This window comes from Diadema setosum, chromosome 2 (genome assembly GCF_964275005.1).
Source record: "Diadema setosum chromosome 2, eeDiaSeto1, whole genome shotgun sequence".
NCBI lineage: Eukaryota > Metazoa > Echinodermata > Echinoidea > Diadematoida > Diadematidae > Diadema > Diadema setosum.
The window spans coordinates 35,601,619-35,621,932 of NC_092686.1; the positions used below are offsets into that span (position 1 = coordinate 35,601,619).

General features: G+C 36.6%; 2 protein-coding genes across 2 annotated transcripts; one reads left to right on the plus strand and one right to left on the minus strand.

The window, feature by feature from the left end:
* The first annotated feature begins 2,154 nt into the window (after positions 1–2,154).
* Positions 2,155–9,664, plus strand: LOC140242181 (cytosolic Fe-S cluster assembly factor NUBP2-like). The gene is made up of 9 exons (XM_072321949.1): positions 2,155–2,208; positions 2,687–2,750; positions 3,472–3,555; positions 4,715–4,776; positions 5,967–6,070; positions 7,104–7,255; positions 7,762–7,967; positions 8,547–8,636; positions 9,521–9,664. The coding sequence occupies exons 1-9, from the start codon at positions 2,155–2,157 to the stop codon at positions 9,635–9,637; spliced, it is 933 nt and encodes a 310-aa protein (XP_072178050.1). The 3' UTR covers positions 9,638–9,664.
* A 3,305-nt stretch (positions 9,665–12,969) lies between these two features.
* On the minus strand, positions 12,970–13,830 carry LOC140244529 (uncharacterized). The gene has a single exon (XM_072324159.1). It carries the CDS (start codon positions 13,828–13,830, stop codon positions 12,970–12,972), a length of 861 nt encoding a protein of 286 aa, XP_072180260.1.
* Between the last annotated feature and the right edge of the window lie 6,484 nt (positions 13,831–20,314).

Genomic DNA, 20,314 nt, shown 5'->3' on the forward strand with positions numbered 1-20,314 from the left:
GCTGTTGCCTATGGCTAGCTAGAACGATCTAACAAAGGTTTTTGTAAGATGTTGCTTGTTTCACACTTAATGTAGAATTTATATCACGTTTGCACAGAAGTCTGTTATTCTGTGTGTTTTGTTTGTTTGTTTGTTTTTGTTTTGTTTTGTTTTGTTTTGTTTTGTTTTGTTTTGTTTTGTTTTGTTTTGGTTTGGTTTGGTTTGGTTTGGTTTGTTTTGGTTTGTTCTTTTTTGTTTTGTTTTCTTTTCTTTTCTTTTCTTTTTTCATCTCAGAGTATTTGCCGGCCTAAATACCTAGCGCACTTTCCTCTGAAATGCTGTTTGGTCATGATCATGTACAGCTTTCCATAATTGATAAGAAACACTTTGGCATTCCATACTTACGGTAACTCCTTCATAATGCCATGGCCTGGGACTGCGACCGACTGACGGCTGTACCAAGGAATACTTTACTGGTACGTTTTCAGTATTCTCGCTGATTATTCCACTCCCATAGCTATCTAAGTATCGGCTAGCCTATCTTTCAACCCACAAGAATGAAAATGTGCTGTGTTGGGGGAACAGTTCATGCGATCAGTCGAGTCCATTTTGACAACGTGTAGTCTAATCTGCTCCCATAATACTCTAACCGGGCGGATATTGGTCGACATCCCTGCCGAGGTGTCCGGGCGCGCGGGCTGGCCAGTACTGTTCGACAGGTGGATACTGCTTGGTTGGTACAATAGTACTCAGACTGGTCATAGAGAGCTTTTTTTTTTTTTTTTTTTTTTTTTTTTTTTTTTTTTTTTTTTTTTTTTTTTTTTTTTTGTGGGGGGGGGGGGATGTCAATAACAGTTATGTTACACACGTTACTTTGTGTAAGATAGCTAGAATTTCGATGTCTTGATTTGTAATAATTGGAATGATTACTAGTAAAATAGGAATCAGATTACAGCCTATACAGGGCCAAGTAGGGGATCAATCTATATTGGTCTATGGGGGGGGGGGGGGGGGGGGGGGGTGTACCCGGACACTTAAGAAGTGAGATTTAGATGAATTTTTCACATTGCCATTCTCAATAAAAGTATTCCAATACACAATGATGAGGTTCTGAAAATGATACTTTAACAGTTCTTCCAAAGCAAAGCGAACAAAATCAATTTTTGTCGTAATTAGAGAACTTAACTGAAACCCTTGCAAATATATTATATTTTGAACGTTGTAGCCAGCCTGCATGTATTGTCTGTGGGAACGGATTAACACTGAAGTTTGTTGTTTCTGACTTAAACATGCGCACAAGTTTCACATCGCGCGTGTGATAGAATATTGCGTGCTTCTAGTTGACAGATCATGAAACAAATCGCCGAATTCTGCTTTAGAGAAGTTACAGTTGTTCCTCAAAAATTGGTATAAAATATTTATTCAAAAGCCATTGCATTTTTTGCTTATTTTGTGGGATTTTATTGTGTTTGTGGAAGTAAATTTTTAGTCCGGTCCCACAACTTGTCCCGTCCGCGTCCGACCACGTATGGTCATACTTGTTGTACAGTTGTATAACGGCAGATTCTATTAAAACCACAGTGTGTCTATTGAGTGAGTGATCTAGTAGTCAGTGTTATCTGCTAGTAATAGTAGTACAGATCCAATACTTTTGTGTGCCATCAGGATCATTTTGCAGGCAAACATCATTTTCCTTTAAAATTCCCCCTTCTCCTTTTTAGTCATTCTTTTCTATTAATTATGGAATCTACAGATATCCAGTTTTCATGTTTGATCTTCAAGTTTGTTGGCATATTTGAAATTAAACAAACTAATCCCATACATAGTGATTTGTCAATAATACCTCTAGAATGCAATTTGATAACTTCCTGAAACTCAGTGGGCAATTAAGTGACTGACGTTCTAGACTAATTGCAGGAGAAATATTGGACAAATACTAACAGTTTGCATCTGATTTGCTTAATTGCTGCTTTATAGATATGTGAGAAGACTCAAATAGAAATAGGTAAGATATTCAAAGCAGAATGGCATTTTTAAACATCCATACTATGGCATTTGATTAAAACGTCCAAACTACCTGTCGCTGTAGGGGTGAGGGCAATGATTAGGTAATCTGTCTTTAATTTCCCCTAATATAGATGTGTTGAATGGAACCAAACTGCTGAGAGTGCACAAATGCAGCATCAAGAAGTGGAAGAAGGCAGCCTGGAAGGCTGTCCTTCCGAAAGTGTAAGTACATGTAATATGATTGACTAGGTCTTATATATATGCTGAGCTTGCTCCACACATTTGAGAAGTGGAAGCAATATTAATTCTTGTCATAATACCTCCATGATATAAACCAGTATACTGATGTATAGGTTATATCAATACAATATTTATTTTTAGCTTGTGAGTTCTAGTAATGATGTATGCTCTACCAGTTTATGGAAATGCAATTAAAGGGTACTCTACTGAAACAAACTTTATGACTTCACCCAACTACTTGACAAATGGCATCATTAAATGTAATTGCTATGACTATGAGATCTATTGGAATATTAAATAAAGTTTATTTCTTTTCAATTAGGAGCATGAAATTTCTATCATTTCTATCATTTGATTACACTGTATCAGTGAGTTTATATTTAATGGAAAGTTTCAAAAATGCATTTACATGTTTTGTAGTGAAGTTTATGTTCAGATAGTATTTGCTTCTTGCACACAGGCCATGGCTGGGAGAGCATCAGTGTGTGAAGGATGTCCAGGGCAGGCTTTGTGTCAACAGCAAGGTCAGTTCAAATAATGCCTCCATCATGTTTCATCAAAATATAGGACTTTGTAACATCCGTTATTATAAAACAGAAGTTGTGTGAATAAAGATAATGTGTGTGTGTGTGTGTGTGTGTGTGTGTGTGTTGGGGGGTATAAGCATAAATTCTTACTGTTCAAACTCTCTTTAATATTCAAGTTTTACAATATATGTAGGCTGAATACAAGTTAATACCAGGTGATCAGTACAAAATGTAATATTTTATGCCAATGTATGTTCTTGCAGTTAAGTACATGTATGTGAAGTTCTCTAGCAGAAGGCTCAAATGCTCTCTGATGTGCGCATCCATTATCTCAGCTAGATTTCTGTTTAATCTAAAAATGATTAGTAAAGAGCATCTTTTGTGCTTGTGTCTCTTGTGACCATTTGTTACATTTCTTACCCAAATCTTTAATTATTCATATGTTTTTTTATATGCATTTACCTTCAGTAGACTGTGATGTAGACCCAATCTTGACTAGTGTGAAAATTCAGGTCTCATTGAGGGCCACTAGGGAATGACTGTCATAATGCAATATGCCAAGTGGAACTGCAAAAGTAAAAACAACATCCACTCATCTGCCAGAGGTACTTCAAAAAAAAAAGAAAAAAAAATTGTGAAGAATGAATAAGTGTCTTTGCAAGTAGACATGATGACATGATTGGTTAGATGAAGTGTCTGCCCTTTTTCTGACCACCAGGGGCTGTGGATCCCGACCAGGAATCTATCGATGTGAGGATGGGTGCCATCAGGCACAAACTACTGGTGGTATCTGGGAAAGGAGGTATGATTTTGCTGCATTGTTCCACTACAGACACCCTCACAAGCTATGAAAGGAGTGACAGTTAAAGAGGAATTCCACCCCCCCCCCCCGAAAAAAAAAAATAAAAATAAAAATAAATAAATAAATAAATAAATAAATAAATAAATAAATTTCAAGAGAAAGAGAAAAATATTCCCTACAGAACGATACGAAAATCACGATATGACATTTTGAAATTTCATATTTTATTGGAAAACATTTCTTGACCAGTCCTTATGAATATTCAAATCAGCAAGTTGGTGATGTCATGCTCTCACAATTTCTTAAGTTCATATACAGAAATGACAAAAATTTCCTATTTCAGCTACAGGTGAATATAAAACTTTTCTCAAAACCACCCAAAAAAAAAAAAGAGTCAATGTTAACTGATATATCTTGGTATGGGACATGCTTCTACCTGTATTAGTTAAAAATAACAATTTTTCTGAATTTCATCTATAACATACATGAAAAATTGTGAGGGTATGACATCATCAACTCACTCATTTGAAGTTTCATAAGGACTGGTCCAGAAATGTTTTCTGAAAAAATGTGACATTTCAAAACGTTATATCTTCCTTATTTCCTATCCCATTTTGTCATTATTGTATCATTCTGCTGCAGGAAATATTTTTCTCTTTCTTTTGAGATTTATTTATTTTGGGGCAGATTTCTTCTTCAAGAATGCAATGCTGGTGAACTGAGTATTCTGTAGGCTTTGTTGAGTTGCCTGTGATACATTGTGCAGCTGTTCTCTGAATCGTTACACACATTGATTAATTGCTGTTTTGGATGAGTTCTTGTATTCGTTTTTGTAGTGGAGAGGACCTGTCGTGTCCTTTCACCAATCAGTGACACAAAATGAAGATGGGATGTGCTCCTTCAGTTGATTTATCCCTCGACCATGTAGAATTGTTCATATATTTTCTGATGTTCCTCTTTCAAGAAAATGCAGTGTAAAACAGCTTTCACCCAACATATTTGGCAACGAGTTTCAAAACGTACATATTCAGTGTATACAATTATGACAAATTTGCTGATTGGATGATCAGATTGAACCATTAATTATTGTGGCCTACATCGTATGTAGGTCATACTGATTGGCTTTACTCACACAGCATTGTATGCATTGTGTTGACAGGAGTTGGAAAATCAACTGTGACTGCCACACTGGCCATGGCACTAGCAAGGCAGGATAAGAAGGTAACATGGAATCTGCTGCCAAGAGTTGAACCAGAAATCAAGACTAATTTGTCAATCCATCTGCTTTAATTCCTTGGCTATGTAGTTTTGACTGACGCATTAGACCAGTTTTTTTTTTTTTTTTTTTTTACATTTTCTTTTGTGTTTTCTCCTGCTCGTGTAATACCTAAGATTTTAGTTTTATTTGATTGTTTATTTGTTTGCTTGTGTGTTGTTTGTTTGATTGTTTGTTTGTTGGGGGGGGGGGGGGGGTCAAGGCGAAAGAGTAGAGAGTAAATTTCACAGCTGTTGCAATTTCTCCTGTAAGAATTACATTAAGTATATAGGATGGAACTTCAAGCATAGTTGTATGTAAAAGTATGTAGTGAGGGAAGGTGACAACATATAGTGTACAGTGCACTCCCATTATAATGAGCATGGTTATAACAAAATTCCAGTTAAATGAAGTAAAAATTCACGCTGTAACATTATCTGCTCTATGTTTTTTAATTGCTTATTTGTGCGGTTATAACAGAATTTTGATATAACAAAAAAAAACTGCTGGTCCCAAGGACTTCATTATAATGGGAGTCCACTGTGTATATCAAAATGATTTCATCTAATATATGTTTCACTTTATACTTCAAGGTTAAAATATTTGTTACTTGCTAGCAACTGCAAAATGCAGGGGCACAAATCTATGTACCTGTCTGACAAGAGGTGTGTCTGTCATTCAATCTTTCTTCTTTTTTTTTCACTAACAAAACATAAAGCGGGCATTTTGCTGTCCAACAGAAACAGATCATTCTATTTTAAATTAGTTTCTTTGTTATCTACATTTTCTTAGGCCTACTTACAGTATGGCTATAAATGATAAGTCACACCTAACCTCAGTATTTATTGTAACTAAAATTTTGTCACATTAACTACAACTATTTTTTCTGAATTATGAATAGATTACTAGATTAGTTCAGTCAAGAAATTCACAGATGTTATTTGAAAGACTGGACAGTCTTATGCCAATGGTTGAACTCTGTAGGCCTACATGTAATACAAACTTCATTTGGGCTTTCTTCTTTAGTTCCTCACTGCATCATCATCATCATCACCATCATCATCATCGTCATCATCATCGTCATTGTCGTCATCGTCATCAATAGATTCTTTATCTCATTCTCCACTCTATCTTCCCTCTCTCCTTCTGGAGACAGGTTGGTGTTTTGGACGTTGATATCTGTGGTCCTAGCATTCCTCAGCTGCTGGCAGTCCAAGATGGCAAGGTTATCAGCACCCAGTGGGGATGGAAGCCCCTCCAGTAAGAGTCACACCCTTTATTGAGTGCTAACAGGCCCCACAATTACTATCTGACTGTACTCAGAATGAGTGGTAGATGGCTTAATGAAGGCTTTATGCACACATATTCTTTCTTGGATATGTATGTGGCCCTGAAAAGGGCCTACCCACTGCTGACAGTTCAGCAAGCATGTTCTTGCTGTTTTCAACAGAACGCCTCTCGAGCAAATGGCAAGAATGTTTCAGAGGCACTGACATACCCGAGAAAGAATATGTGGTGCACTGTTAAACCTTTTACTACTCAACGTTCCACCAGAACAGAAACCTTCAAAGAATTCATCGTATAATCAGAATGTTATGCAAGCAGAAACGTTGGGAGTAGGTAGGCCCTTTTCAGAGCCACATACATACCTGAGAAAGAGCATGTGGTGTACCGTTAAGTCTTCTTCTACTCATTGTTGTACCGCCAGGGAAGCCTTCATGTAATCAAATAATCAGAATGTGTTGCAAGTTGAACAAAGTTCATATATCTTCCCCCTTTCTCCCCTGCAATGTATAAAAACAAGGCAACATTTTTAATAAGATATCCACCATATATAATGTTGACACAGCACACAGTTTAGTACTTTACTGATACTTTTAATGTTCTCCTCCCGCTGTTTGTACATCAGATTCTTTACATATGCCCACGTAACACCATAATGCCACATCTCAGGGCAATAGCAATATATTTTCTTTAGATTCCCGTACTTCAACATAAGAGCAGGGCGCTAAAACTAAATTGATCAATTAAAAAAGGCCCCACACTTTGTATGTTCAAATTTGTCACAAGAATATTAATGCTGAAACAACTTGTCACAATCTTACATGCCACTCCCCATCTTTGGGCTGTGTTTATGGCTTAATATCATACAGGTATTGTAATATAACATACATGTACATGTATATAATCTTGTAGCAAAGAATTTATGCTTGTCAAGATTCACTTGTTATTGAATACCAAGTTTATAGAACTTTGCTGCCTTTTCATACCAATACCATCCATCTGTACCTAGGTCCAGTCACCGGGGTATTAAGGTGATGTCTGTTGCCTCACTACTGGACCAAGCTGACAGCGCCGTTGTGTGGAGAGGCCCAAGGAAGACGCAGCTCATCAAACAGTTCCTGAAGAACACTTTCTGGGGGAAACTGGACTATCTCCTTATAGGTACAATAGCGTTATTATAAATACAATGATGGTCATTATTAGGAGGATAATTGTGGTGATGCTGATGTTAAATATGATTGTGATTATGTTTGTGATGATAGCTGTGATTTTGATTTTGATTATGAGTATGGTTTATGATTATGGTAATGATTATTCTAATGATTATGACTATGATGATGGCTATGACTATGGCTATGACTATGACTGTGACTGTGACTGTGACTTTGACTGTGACTATGACTATGCCTGACTATGACTATGACGATGACTATGACTGTGGCTATGACTGTGACTATGACTATGACTGTCACTGTCACTGTCACTTTCACTATCACTATCACTATCACTATCATTACAATGTATGAACATGAACATATTTTTGGAATGGCAAATTCCACAATTTGCAGGTCACTGAAAGTAAAACAACTGTTTCGAACAGCCAGCACTGATGTATCAAATCAAAATGTTTTGTGTCAAGTGAGTGTCTTATGGTCTCTTCCCAACAGATACTCCACCAGGTACAAGCGATGAGCACCTGACAGTCCTCAAAGTGCTGAAGAATGCCAAGCCCGATGGCGCCCTCATCGTCACCACGCCCCAGCAGGTTGCCATGGACACCATCCGCAAGGAGGTCAGCTTCTGCCACAAGATGGGGCTGCCCATCCTGGGCCTGGTGGAGAACATGAGTGGATTTGTTTGTCCTTGTTGCCAGGTGAGTCTCATCTCCCAGGTGAGGGTAAGGCAGGGAGGAGGTGGAGGAGGAGGAGGAGGATTTGGGACGTCCTTACAAGCCAAGCATTGCAGGGATGGTATAGCCTTGGTTGAGATGGGGCTTCAGGTTTTCAACGCTTTTGTGAGATAACAATGAGAAATCTCTTATGAAATATGAAAAACATACAATTCTAAGAGGAATTTAAATTTGAGTGCTCTCACGTCTGAAAGTGAAATTATTGTGCACTACAAGCTTTATCACAGAGAATGTTTCAAGAATATATCATGAATCAGAGTTTAAGTAGGGACAAAATGATAAATAGTCATAAAAACATTACTTTAAAATTTAGAGAATGATGAATGATACAGAAAAATGAAAATGCACTGTCAGTCACTTGTTGCAACCATTAATTTATTGACTTTGAAGAATTTTTTTTTTGGTTAAAATGCATTTTGTGTTACTTTTCTGTCAGTTGTACAAAAAAATAGTTTTTATCAACTCGCACATTTCATGGAATGGCATTCTTGGTGCATTATACCTCTTGTGTCTGGGCATTTCCAATCTTGTCAAACTTTGCAGGAAGTGACAGATTTATTCCCCAGAGAAGGAGCAGAAAAGATGGCAGAGGACTGCAGTCTACAGATAGTGGGGAAACTCCCCATTGATCAGGTGTGTGTATGAGTGTGTGAAAGTCATTGTTGGTCTTTTACTGGCATTAGCAGTTCTGTCTGCCTGTACTCTGTATATGTAGCAAATTTTGCTTGTTAACCCATCATGATTACCCTTAACCGTAAACAGGCGGGCTGTTTTGGCTATGCGAGATCCAGGAGGGGGAGGGGGCTCTGATTTCCCCCCCCCCCCCCCAATCTAGCATAATGAGATCTTGGCCGCCAGTGGCACAATTGCAACGCAATTTAGCATGCGCAACACCCATGTCATAATCTACACGATGGTGTCTTAAAATTTTTTGAAATCTTCGATTTCTAATTCTAATCAATTAAGTATGCAAATTAAGCCCAACATCTTATTTTAGTCTGTTAAACAGTAATTTTTTTTTTCTTTGTCTTGATTGAGAAATGGGAGTACTGCAGGTTTTGTCACATATTTTATTCCCATGTCACTGGGTGAACGGGGAAAGAATATAACTCACAATCTATCTCTGAGCCACACACACAAAAAAAAAAAATACAACAAATGTACAAAATGTTTACTATGTCAGAGATGCTAGTGTATTGATCATGTTGATATAACCATTATTGACCCAATTGCACAATGTTGTTGTGGCTGGACAACAATATGTGCGCTGTATTCTTTCTTGTTTATTTTCATGAATTTGCTCTACCCCTCACCCCTCAGATGTTTTGGTAATGATTATACATGTAGGTGTATGCACAAGGATGCCAAGAAATAGACAAGAAATACATTTTCAAATCTACATAAAGTGTGAAGAATCACTTAACTCTCGATTCCCACACACAGGCATGGTCTGGTTGACACTAAACTATCATATTTCTCTCCTTTCTTTGTTTGTCACCTCTATTCTCTGACATCAGGCCCTGACATTATGCTGTGAGGAAGGAGAAGACATCTTTACACGCCATCCCGAATCCAAAATTGTTGAGTCTTTCACAAGCCTAGCCCTGGAAATTCTGAAGCTTCCCAGGAGGTGATATTTGTCGAGGCTTTGACGGAGGCAACGAAGGTCGTTTCCAACTGAAATGACAATTGAACGAGGTACACAGCTGAGGACGCTACAAGAATGGGATGTGCACTTATGGCACAGATATGTTAATATTGTTGTGTGTTGACCAAGTGTGATTAAGTTGGTCATGCATGAACACTAGCTACCAAGTCCTGACTAGGTCAGCAGAGTATCCTGGTGCATTTTTTTCTAGACATACACATAAAAAAAAAGAAAAATGAAATAAAATATTAACTGTTATAGTAAAAGAGAGCAAGACAACTTGGCAACTCTGTGTTAGGTAGATGATGAGCAGCCGTCTATTCCACTTGTGCACAAAAAGTCACAAATTTTCACTCTTCTGGGCACAAGAAAAACCTCCTTCAAATTTGTTCTTCTTGTGTAAAAACAGGAATACATTTTTGCATATCCTTCTTAGTGGATAAGTTATATGTCTGTGCCAAAATATTTGGAAAGAAACATGGAGCTAATACAGAAAGAAGAAAAGTAGTGAAATTTTGTGTCTAATTTAAAATAAAAATGGAGAGCTGCTCAACTGCTACGTCATAGAGAGTTGCCAATTTTCAGTTCATGACTTTTTTTTTTGGTCCGATTTTTCTGTCTTCATAAAAAGCAATGTAATGTCAGGATAGACTTTCCCTTTAATGAAATACAGGTACTGTGATTCTGAATAGATCAGTCTCATAGATGCACGTGTGTTATGAAGAGATAAACAATATTTGTAGCAGTGCTCTATTTTACCATGTCATAACTCTATTAGATTTTCAAGTTTTTGAAACTGAGACTTTCCCTTTAATGAAATACAGGTACTGTGATTCTGAATAGATCAGTCTCATAGTTGCACGTGTGTTATGAAGAGATCAACAATATTTGTAGCAGTGCTGTATTTTACCATGTCATAACTATTAAATTTTCAAGTTTTTGTGTGTTTTTTTTTTTCGTTGTTTCAAAAGGCTTTACTGTGCCATGCGTAGTTTGCATTCGGTAAAACATCTTTACATGATACATTATTTTGTAGATTAAAAATTTGTATAAAGATAAAATGCCTGTGATTTCATAAAGTGTGCAAATATTTTGAGATAACCAAATTAAAAATTTGTATAAAGATAAAATGCCTGTGATTTCATAAAGTGTGCAAATATTTTGAGATAACCAAAGCATATAGATCATAATGATAATAATACAGGGTACTTATAATGCGCCAGCTCCACATAGTTAACGTGCTCAAGGCGCAGTAGAAGAAGTAAGTTATGAAATACAAAAATCCTTACACAAACATGCACATGAAAATGAATGACACAATAATGATAATGAAAAAATATACATCATAATATGCAATTCTACTGGAAAATGGTCATGAACAAATGAGTCTTGAGGGCAATTTTAAAGGAGTCAACATTCGAAATGTGACGGATAGCTTGAGGCAACTGATTCCACAGGTAAGGTCCAGCATGTGCAAACGACCGATCCCCCCATGATTTCTTCGTTTTTGGAACAACAAGCAATCTACAATCGGATGACCTTAAACATCTGGAAGGATTATAAAATGTCAGTAAATTAACATGGTACTCTGGGGCAGATCCATGTATGTAATGAAAAACAATAGTAATAGTTTAAATACAATGCGAGATTCAACAGGTAACCAATGCAATGAGGACGAAACGGGGGTAATATGAGTATTTCTCCTGGAAAGGGTAGCAATGCGGGCTGCTGAATTTTGCAATTTTTGTAAACGTGAAAGTTGAGATTGTGGTAGCTGAAATCATGCCATGCAATACATTGATACACAGTGGGCAAGAATATTGTGTGGAATACAATTTAGATAGTTGTTTTAATAGGCATTATTCTACCTCAAGGGCATTGTGCACTTCATTGCTAATCTTAGACAAGATTGCATTTGGAGCACATACAATATTTGAAGTTATGTCAAAATGCATCCCAATTGTTCTTTGCATGAGATAGTATCATGTTGTATGTCAAATACATATATGTAGTTTTTGGCAAAGATGTACACATTTTGTCATATATATGCAATATCTGTCCCCATTCCATTGCATTACTCCACAAAGTGTGGTTTGTAGAGATGTAGATAGATATAGATGGGTAAACATACATATACCAAATATGATATTCTGTAGATTTAAATCTGATTTCCTTTTGTTTTTCTTTTCCAGTCTCTACGTGTTTTGATATTTCCATGTATGAAAATCACTACAAAATTTTGAATTCCTGTTTTTGTTTGTTTTTGTTTGTTTTTGTTTGTGTGGTTTTTTTTAAGCCTTAATATCATCCATGATATAATTGTACCTTGTATATATTCCTGTCAAAAATAACATGTGAAATGGATATATCATCAACATTTCCGGTATTATTCTTTTACAGAAATGCAGGTACTTCCTGCCAGTTTTCTTAGCCATTCCATAATATGTGAAGATGAAAGATGAACATTATTTTATGCAAAGATACTTACCTCTATATATTCAATGATACATTTTATAAGTCTTGTATGCAAATACCACATTTGAATATATATTTTTGTAATAAAAGAATTAGATCGGAAAAAGAATTAGTCTTCTAGTGTTTCATATACTATCCTGTGATGAAGACTGAAATCCTCAGTACAGTGGAAACTCGATATGAAGAGATCTGATATAACAAGATATCTAATAAACTGTACAACAAACTAATTTCTTCGGGCCCAATGAATTTATTTCCTTTGTTTTATATCATTTATTGACCTCCGATATAACAAAATATCTGATATAAAGAACAAATTGTCTTGGTCCCAAAGATCTTGTTATACTGAGTTTTCACTGTACATGTAGTACATTTCAGGAGCCGTAGCTATGTCTGAAAGGGCACTCTGTCCCTTCAGTGGAGAATATGTGAATACAAATACAGATTCTTATATCGCATGCCTAGATAGCACTCAATTATGTTTAAAATGTGGCACATAGAATTCTAATGTCAGATAAAATTTTCATGTTTGCGAGATCATTTGTCAACTTTCGCGATGTAGTACTTCAACATAGGCCTGCGTGAGGTTTACGATACCGATATTCCCCAGATTTTGCAGCTTTAGGTATACATGTATTTTCAATATCAACAGTTGCTAGAGTATGTATACTCTTCTTTTTTTCTTTCTTTTTTTATTTCGTCCAGCCTAGCTTATTAGCATGTAGTTATATACCGTACGACTGGTATATTTTTTTGTCTTATAAACTGAACATCTTGATTCTGTTCAGCGCCCCCATCAGAAAATTACATGTATTCATCTTTATAGAAATCATGTAATAAAACCTATGGGATACACATTCTCTTGGCGTAAAGACGGTCATAGAATGGCTGACATTCGTTCACACATTGTAGCCAGTCATCAGGTAATAAGTCTTCTAATGTGTCTGCCTGACATGACGGTGCTTGAACTCCAGTGCTGCTAAGAGCTCTCTCATAGCTACCCGCTTGTTGTGTGTGCTTCCTGAGAATCTCAGAGGCATGCCATTCCTCTGGAATGGTTTGCCGGCTCTCCCACTTCAACATCGTTTCTCGAAATGTGATTTTGGTCTCGTGGCAGTATCGCTTCAGGATGGTTTCGGGCGACGTCGCGAAGTCGTCTGCGTCGATGACGAGTAAAGGTCGTTTGTCCTCAGAGGCAGAGAAGAAGTCGTAGAGAGCGCACTGTTGTCTGAAGCTGTTCGGTAATTTGTGCCTCAATTCTGTGCAGTACCCGTCATCAAAGGCGCACCTGTTTAAGAGTTTGAGGTATGACCGCACCACCTTGGCGGGCGAACGTATCAGGAAAGTATGATGGAAAGTTGAAGGAATTTCTGCAAATCTTCCTTCCACCGCGTATGCCATATCCTTGAGAAAAACTGCTTCTTTGGTCCTGTAACTGCTGCGGAGCATCGTGCTGACATTCTCGAACGTGAAGTCGTCGTCGATCTCGTAGTTGCGACTCTCCCTGGCATGCTGGGGGCCGTAACGGAAGGCGGCCAGGTAGACTTCATGAAAGACCTCCACACCGCCACCAGCCGCTATACATCTCTCAAAGAGTGTCGAAAGCGATCTCTGGCAGCACCACAGGGCAACACGCACATATGGAAGTGGTAGGAGACATCCAAGGTTTGTACATGTATCCCCATGTTGTATTTCTAGAGACATGATCTTAGAGTCAAAGAGTTTTACTGTACCACTAAGGCTTGGGAATCGATCTAATATTCCAAGAAGAGGTGGGGTTCAACCTGGATGTCCTTTACTATGCGTTAGTCTTCTATTGCCAAGCTACATGTTTGACTGCATGATCTTAACAGACATGCTCTTTGGACTTTGTACCCTGAAGTCCAGTGGACTTATGCTTCACCTATTCATAAACATAGTGATGGACCTCAAGCTTGTGTAATGCAGATGTTTGCCCTAAAAATCATAATGTGGGTCTTGAGTGTAAATAATGGAGTGCAAGAAAGTGTGCCGGTCATTGTTTACACTTTAAATACATTGTAAATGCATTCACAAGAAGGGCATGGTGGGGAAAATACAGTAGTGTGCAAACAACGAATACACGTAGATAGCATTAAGGCACCTGAATTCCCACTACAAGTACTCAACCTTAAGTTAATTCACCTCGAAGCATAAGAAAAAAAAAAAACAAAAAAAAAAACAAGCCTATCCATCGATGCATACACTACAACTCCATTGGGAATATCACCAGGGAGAAATTGGTATCCATATTCAACTGTAAGCCAACAGTACTGTATTTGAATTCTTTTTTTTTAACACATAACATGTACTTGTCAATGATTGTGAATGCCTGAAAGTCATAATGTAATTTGTCCCTGTAACACATGAAAACCAATTAAAAATATTTCCTTTTGCTACGTATTATGATGTTAAGCTTAAAAAGAAGATAACAAAGAAACTTTGATTTTAAAACAATGTAGATTGTATTGAATGCTTGCCCAGTAGTACCCCTTTTTGGCATTTAGCTATATATATTTTACATGCACTCAAAAGACTGAAAAGAAACACTCAAAAGAAATATGCACAAAAGAACAGACTACTGTTGACTTGCCCTTATAAATTTAATCTTGAATAAAATACATCAGACTTTGACAGTACATAATTGACTCGCTTTGAAAAGACAAAGTATGACACTTCATCAAAATGAGAAGATATTGAAACTATTTTGTTCAGAAACATACAAATCAAAGCACTATACAAGCTACAGATATACAAAGAGAAATACTGTTTACACCAGCTATAATGTGACATCTTCTCTCAAAAGAAATGAATTGCACATTAACTTCTACTCTAATCTCCAAATGCCATAAAATATGTATGACTAGTATTGGATAAACCATAGGTCAGTCCAAATATGGACATACGCTGTAAATGACTATAGTGAGAAAGCAGTTTATGCCTCATAGCAAAATTACACATTTGAATATCACATACACGTATTGATTTCCATATCTCCATGCGAGATACTGTACATAGTGTCTTATAAGGCAGCTCATTATTGATGAAAGTAAGTAATGTGTACAGTATATCATAGTTTATTAATTCCTCTTCTCGAGGAAAAGCTGTACTTCAGGGCCCCGTTTCATGAAACTTGTTATCAAGAACAAGTTGCTACAAGCTACTGAAATCCTTGCATCTGATTGGCTGGGAGCAAAAGTGTCATAGAAATGTGGCAGTTGTTACTGGTAACAAGTTTTATGAAACGGGACCCAGATCTCTTTGCACAACATCCAGTCAACCTTGTAAAACACTGAATCTAGTTTCAATGAAGAACACAAGTCCAGAATGAAGCAAATTTTGGCCAGTGCTTTCTTGCATCACATACTGCACTACTGAATTAAACACAGAGCACACTCTGCACTCTATGGACCTGATGACAGGTTAGTCCACACATCCAAGGCTATGTATGCATCTGAACTGTAGGCCTATGTAACAACAATGAAATGTTATATCCTTCTTTTTCAGTTATAGACTTTAGCTTTCAATAAGGCAGTTTAGTTGAAGGTTGAATGACAGGCAGTTTTGGTGTCATAGAAAGAACCAGATGGTAACATTCAGTATATATTTCAGCAAAAAGTTTTTTCCTATGGTGGACTGTACAGAGAGTGATACCTGAAATTGTGTGCCCAGTGCTTATGCTATTGATTAGACTACTGGTAATGAAGATATTGTGTCTATTCCACTCACAAAACCTCTGATTTTATAATTAGCAGCAGCATAAGTTGCCACGTTCAAGTGGAGTTTTGAACTTCACAAAGAATGCATTCTACATGTATTAAGGTGCAACTACCATTGTGTAGGATGTTCTGGAAAACCCAAATGTGCCCCATTCTGCAGAATGATGGGTGTGAGGCATTGAGCATGATTTACAGCCTTATAAAATACATCTATATCTTAATTTACTATCTAAAGTCATGGAAACCAACAGAGTGCAATAATGAATATCCAGAAGAATCCATGATCCTGACATTTTATCACTGACTCGACAAACATGTAACATGCCAAATGACATTGAGTGTATACAAGCACCTGACAATCTCAAGTAGGATACCATCCCCTCAGGTATCAGCTATGACCTGATTTAATTACCTCATAAGCATGTGGAGAAGACTACACCCTTGTGAGAAAAAACAAACAAACAAACAAACAAAGAAGACAACTCCATGTATCTCGTACAAGAGCAGGGACATACAGATTTGTCTTGACTTGAAATCATACCACTGGCTGTCAACCATCAAATCGCGGAAGACCCTTTAGCTCTCCAAGGCAGCAATTTTTACCCATTCATACTGAATTCTGAAATGCCCATAGACTTGATACGCAGGCCACCAGGTTCCCGTATGGACGTACCAAAAAGTCTTCTCATGATTTATACTGGATTGCGTACACTTACTGATAAACTCAACTGCACATTATATTCTTCCATACTAGCTCAACAATATAATATTTGAAATACTACAGTAAGGAAAACGGGAGTCTGCCGTGAAACTGCTAGCTCCTATGCCAATTACACTGGACTGACTCAAAACAAAACTGTACAGGTAGTCGAGTTACTTCTCTTCAAAGCAATAGGTAAACATGAACACAGTGGAGAATTTTCAGTATACATCGTATAATTATGAAAATACAGAATTTGGTATACCTGATCTCCATTAGTAATGACTTTCATGTTAATATAAAATCACTTTCTACATATGCAAGACGAAAACTTTGGTCATTCTTGATCTCGCTCCTTTATAAATACACGTATCTCTACCTCACCTTGCGGATGATGCCACTACAAAAATAATGATTCCAAATTTATTGTCTAAAAAAACAGACATTATATCATCCATAACTGACTCTGCAGGAAAAGAGAAGACAAAAATCAAAATATCTACAGATTACTAACACTGGCTGGTTAACATGAAGCACACTGCTGGCTCACAAATATGATATGTCAACAAATTTGCAGGGTTATTCAGGATTTCTTCAACAATGTTTTGACTCCCAAAGTGGAGTCAAGATGTGACGAGATTTCAGACCTACTTATATACTCACACACGCATGTCACATCCCATCAGAGTCAACCAAAATTTTTATATTCTCATGTCGTGCAATATCCGTTTTTATGCGGCATGTCCCACAAATGTTATGCATCTAAATCACTGACAAGTATTTGGCTACGTGGGAATATAAGATGACATCACAGCAGTTAAAGGAGCAACAAAAGATATCATCAATAATAATGAATAAAGAGAAAAGAAAGGAATTAAGTACTCTGATATTTTTCCCACATGAAAGTGGATGTTTCTTTTAACAACCAGGAAATAAAGGCTACTGGCAAGTGTTATTCTAATGATTTGCCACAGAGAGAGAGAGAGAAAGAGATCTTGATGGAAGTGAATTTGTACACATAAAACATAAAACATATGTTCATTTCAGGCATTTTGCAGGCATGCATTTTTTTAAAGGTTTGACTATGTATTACTCTACTTTCAATTGTAACTTACAGCAAAGCTGCTGGTTTCTGCAAAATTGAGACTACATTGGACATAATCATGATATGTTAACCCATCACAAGATAAAGTATTGACTATGGAATAACTTTTTCTAACATTGTAGAGAACACTGATTATCATTGTTTTCCCTTTCATATTCAGGAGTACATTTATCTCTTCTAGAGCTAGGATTTATATAAATGATAACGAAATCTTCACTTCAATTTACTCAGTTAATGAGTTGCTTTCAAATGATATCATTTTTCTACGTATGATCATATATATGTGCATATATTTTACACTTTATTTACATCACATTAACAGATAGAGACACACACAAGTATTTTTCAGAGTATTCAATTTCAGCACACAGTGTGCAACTATCTATCACTTCCAACTTACAGAGAAAAAAAGAAAAGTATTTCTTTGTTTCACAAAGGCACAATAGAAAGAAGAAAAAGTTTAATTACACTTTAAGTACAGATTGCCTGAGTCAAACTAACTCCCCAATGATAAAGATGTACCAGGTACATTGTTTCTAATGCATGGACAATAAATAAAATGCCCTTTATCATTTGTACCTGCTGAAGAACGGTATTTCTTCTTTTTTTTTAAAATACATAAGAAATGTCGTAGTTGGCAGCAAATTGTGTCAGATATGCAGAGAGCACTTTGCACACCAGGAAATTTGAAATAAAAACACAAATCAACTCCAGAAGAATCTCATAGTCATTAAGCAACACACATAATCTCCATTAGCTCAGCAACGCAATTGCATATTTGTGCACATTAAGTACAATCACCTGCAAACAAATCAGTGTCTATAAACACAATCTGCTGTTAGAAAGAGTGTCAACAAGACATCTCTTTTCAACAAAGAACCTATTCAAAAATATCTCCCTGAAATCACCTTTCAAACTTGCAACTTTTTGCACCATTCAGTTTTGATAGATTATCTTCCTTTTCTATGAGACTGCACCTCCTAACTCTCTTTTTCCATTCACTTTTTGAATGGGTTAGGATGGTACAATTTTAACAAGTTGAATATAATTTTCAAGCTTAGAGCTTACTCTTTTAAACTATAAAAGCGAAAATTCATTTTGGCCTACTTTATGTGAGTTTGAGCTGAGCAGTCACGTTTATCTTCAGCACAAAATACAAATAATATAAGACAGTATTGATACCAAAAGACAACATCAGCAACAAGGATTGTTTTTATTACAACAAAAAAGTACCATACTTCCTATTTTGACCAAGGACTGACGATAACACAAACAATTCTCATCAAGCTTGTGATTCCTTCCCCGTGGTCCCGCCCAAAGTCAGTACAATGTTTTGTGGAAAGTCTGCCGTCTGGCCGTCGTTGAGGCTAAGTCCACACACAGACGGTACACCTTCGTTATCCAGTGAGATTGGGGGCGGGGGACCCGTGTGAGTTGGTTGAGCAGATTCTACAGCTGTTGACTCTGATGGCAGGCTACAATCGTTGCTGTTTAAAATGTCCTGAATGATGGATGGAGGATCAGAGTATGACATGTTAAAACAAAATATTATTAAAATCAGGCTGAGGAACAAAACAGAACGAAGAGAATTACAGCCTTTAAGAGTTTAGCATGCAATGAAGAGATAATTTCACAATTTGAATTTTGGCTCCAAAAATATCTGTACATTCATACTCTCCTGTTCTATTTTCTCCCGACTATATTGTGTTCCTATGAAATGGCTAACATTTCATCCTCTAACATTTAGAATGTTGTTTGCTTCAATGAAAAATTTACTTAGCGGTGTAATACGAAGTCAGTTTAACAATTGTACAATGATAAGAAAGCTCTATCAAGGCCTATCATCCCACAACAAAGAACTTGATTTCTTTGATATTTCTTTTCATTATCAAAAAGATTTGAAATAAAATTCCTCAAATACCTGACATTACACAGGTTTAAAATCTAATCTCAGCTCACTGGAACTTGAAACAAGGACTTAAAATGACAATTACATCCTGGCAAAACTTGCAATATAGTTTATAGCCTCATATTTGAACTATATGACAGAATAAAGGGAACATTTGAAGGCACACTAACTGTCACATGGCTGACCTAAGAAGCTGTTTGATAAAAGTTTGAGAATAAATTTTCATTTATCACTGTCTTGATGCTAAAGGCCATCTACAGAATAATACTTTCTAAACCCAAGTTTGGCTAAAGCAGGTTTTTGTTTTATAAGAACAAGAAGGGTGGTGCAAAAGTGTTTTAAAAAATGAGAAAGCAGTCAAATTTAAGGGGGAAATACACAAATCATCTTTTGTAGGACATCTTGCAAGAATGCAGTGTAAAGTGATGCAAGACATGATTCTGCACAAAACAAACAAAACAACAAAAATGCAAGAAAAGATGCAAAAAATGACAATGAGTATCCCTCAAGAGTTCATCAATATGCGGATGCCTTTTGAAAAGTTTGACCTAGTGTTTCAAAGCTTAAGATGTTCTTTTTTTGTTTAACACTGGTGACTTAATAAATTTGCAGTATTCATTGTAGCAGCTATTTACATTTAATAAACTTGCTAGAGTAGCTGTAATTTTGTGAATATGTTTAGAAATATGACCCTTCTCTTCCACACAATAATTGTGATAAATAAGCTTCAATATTAT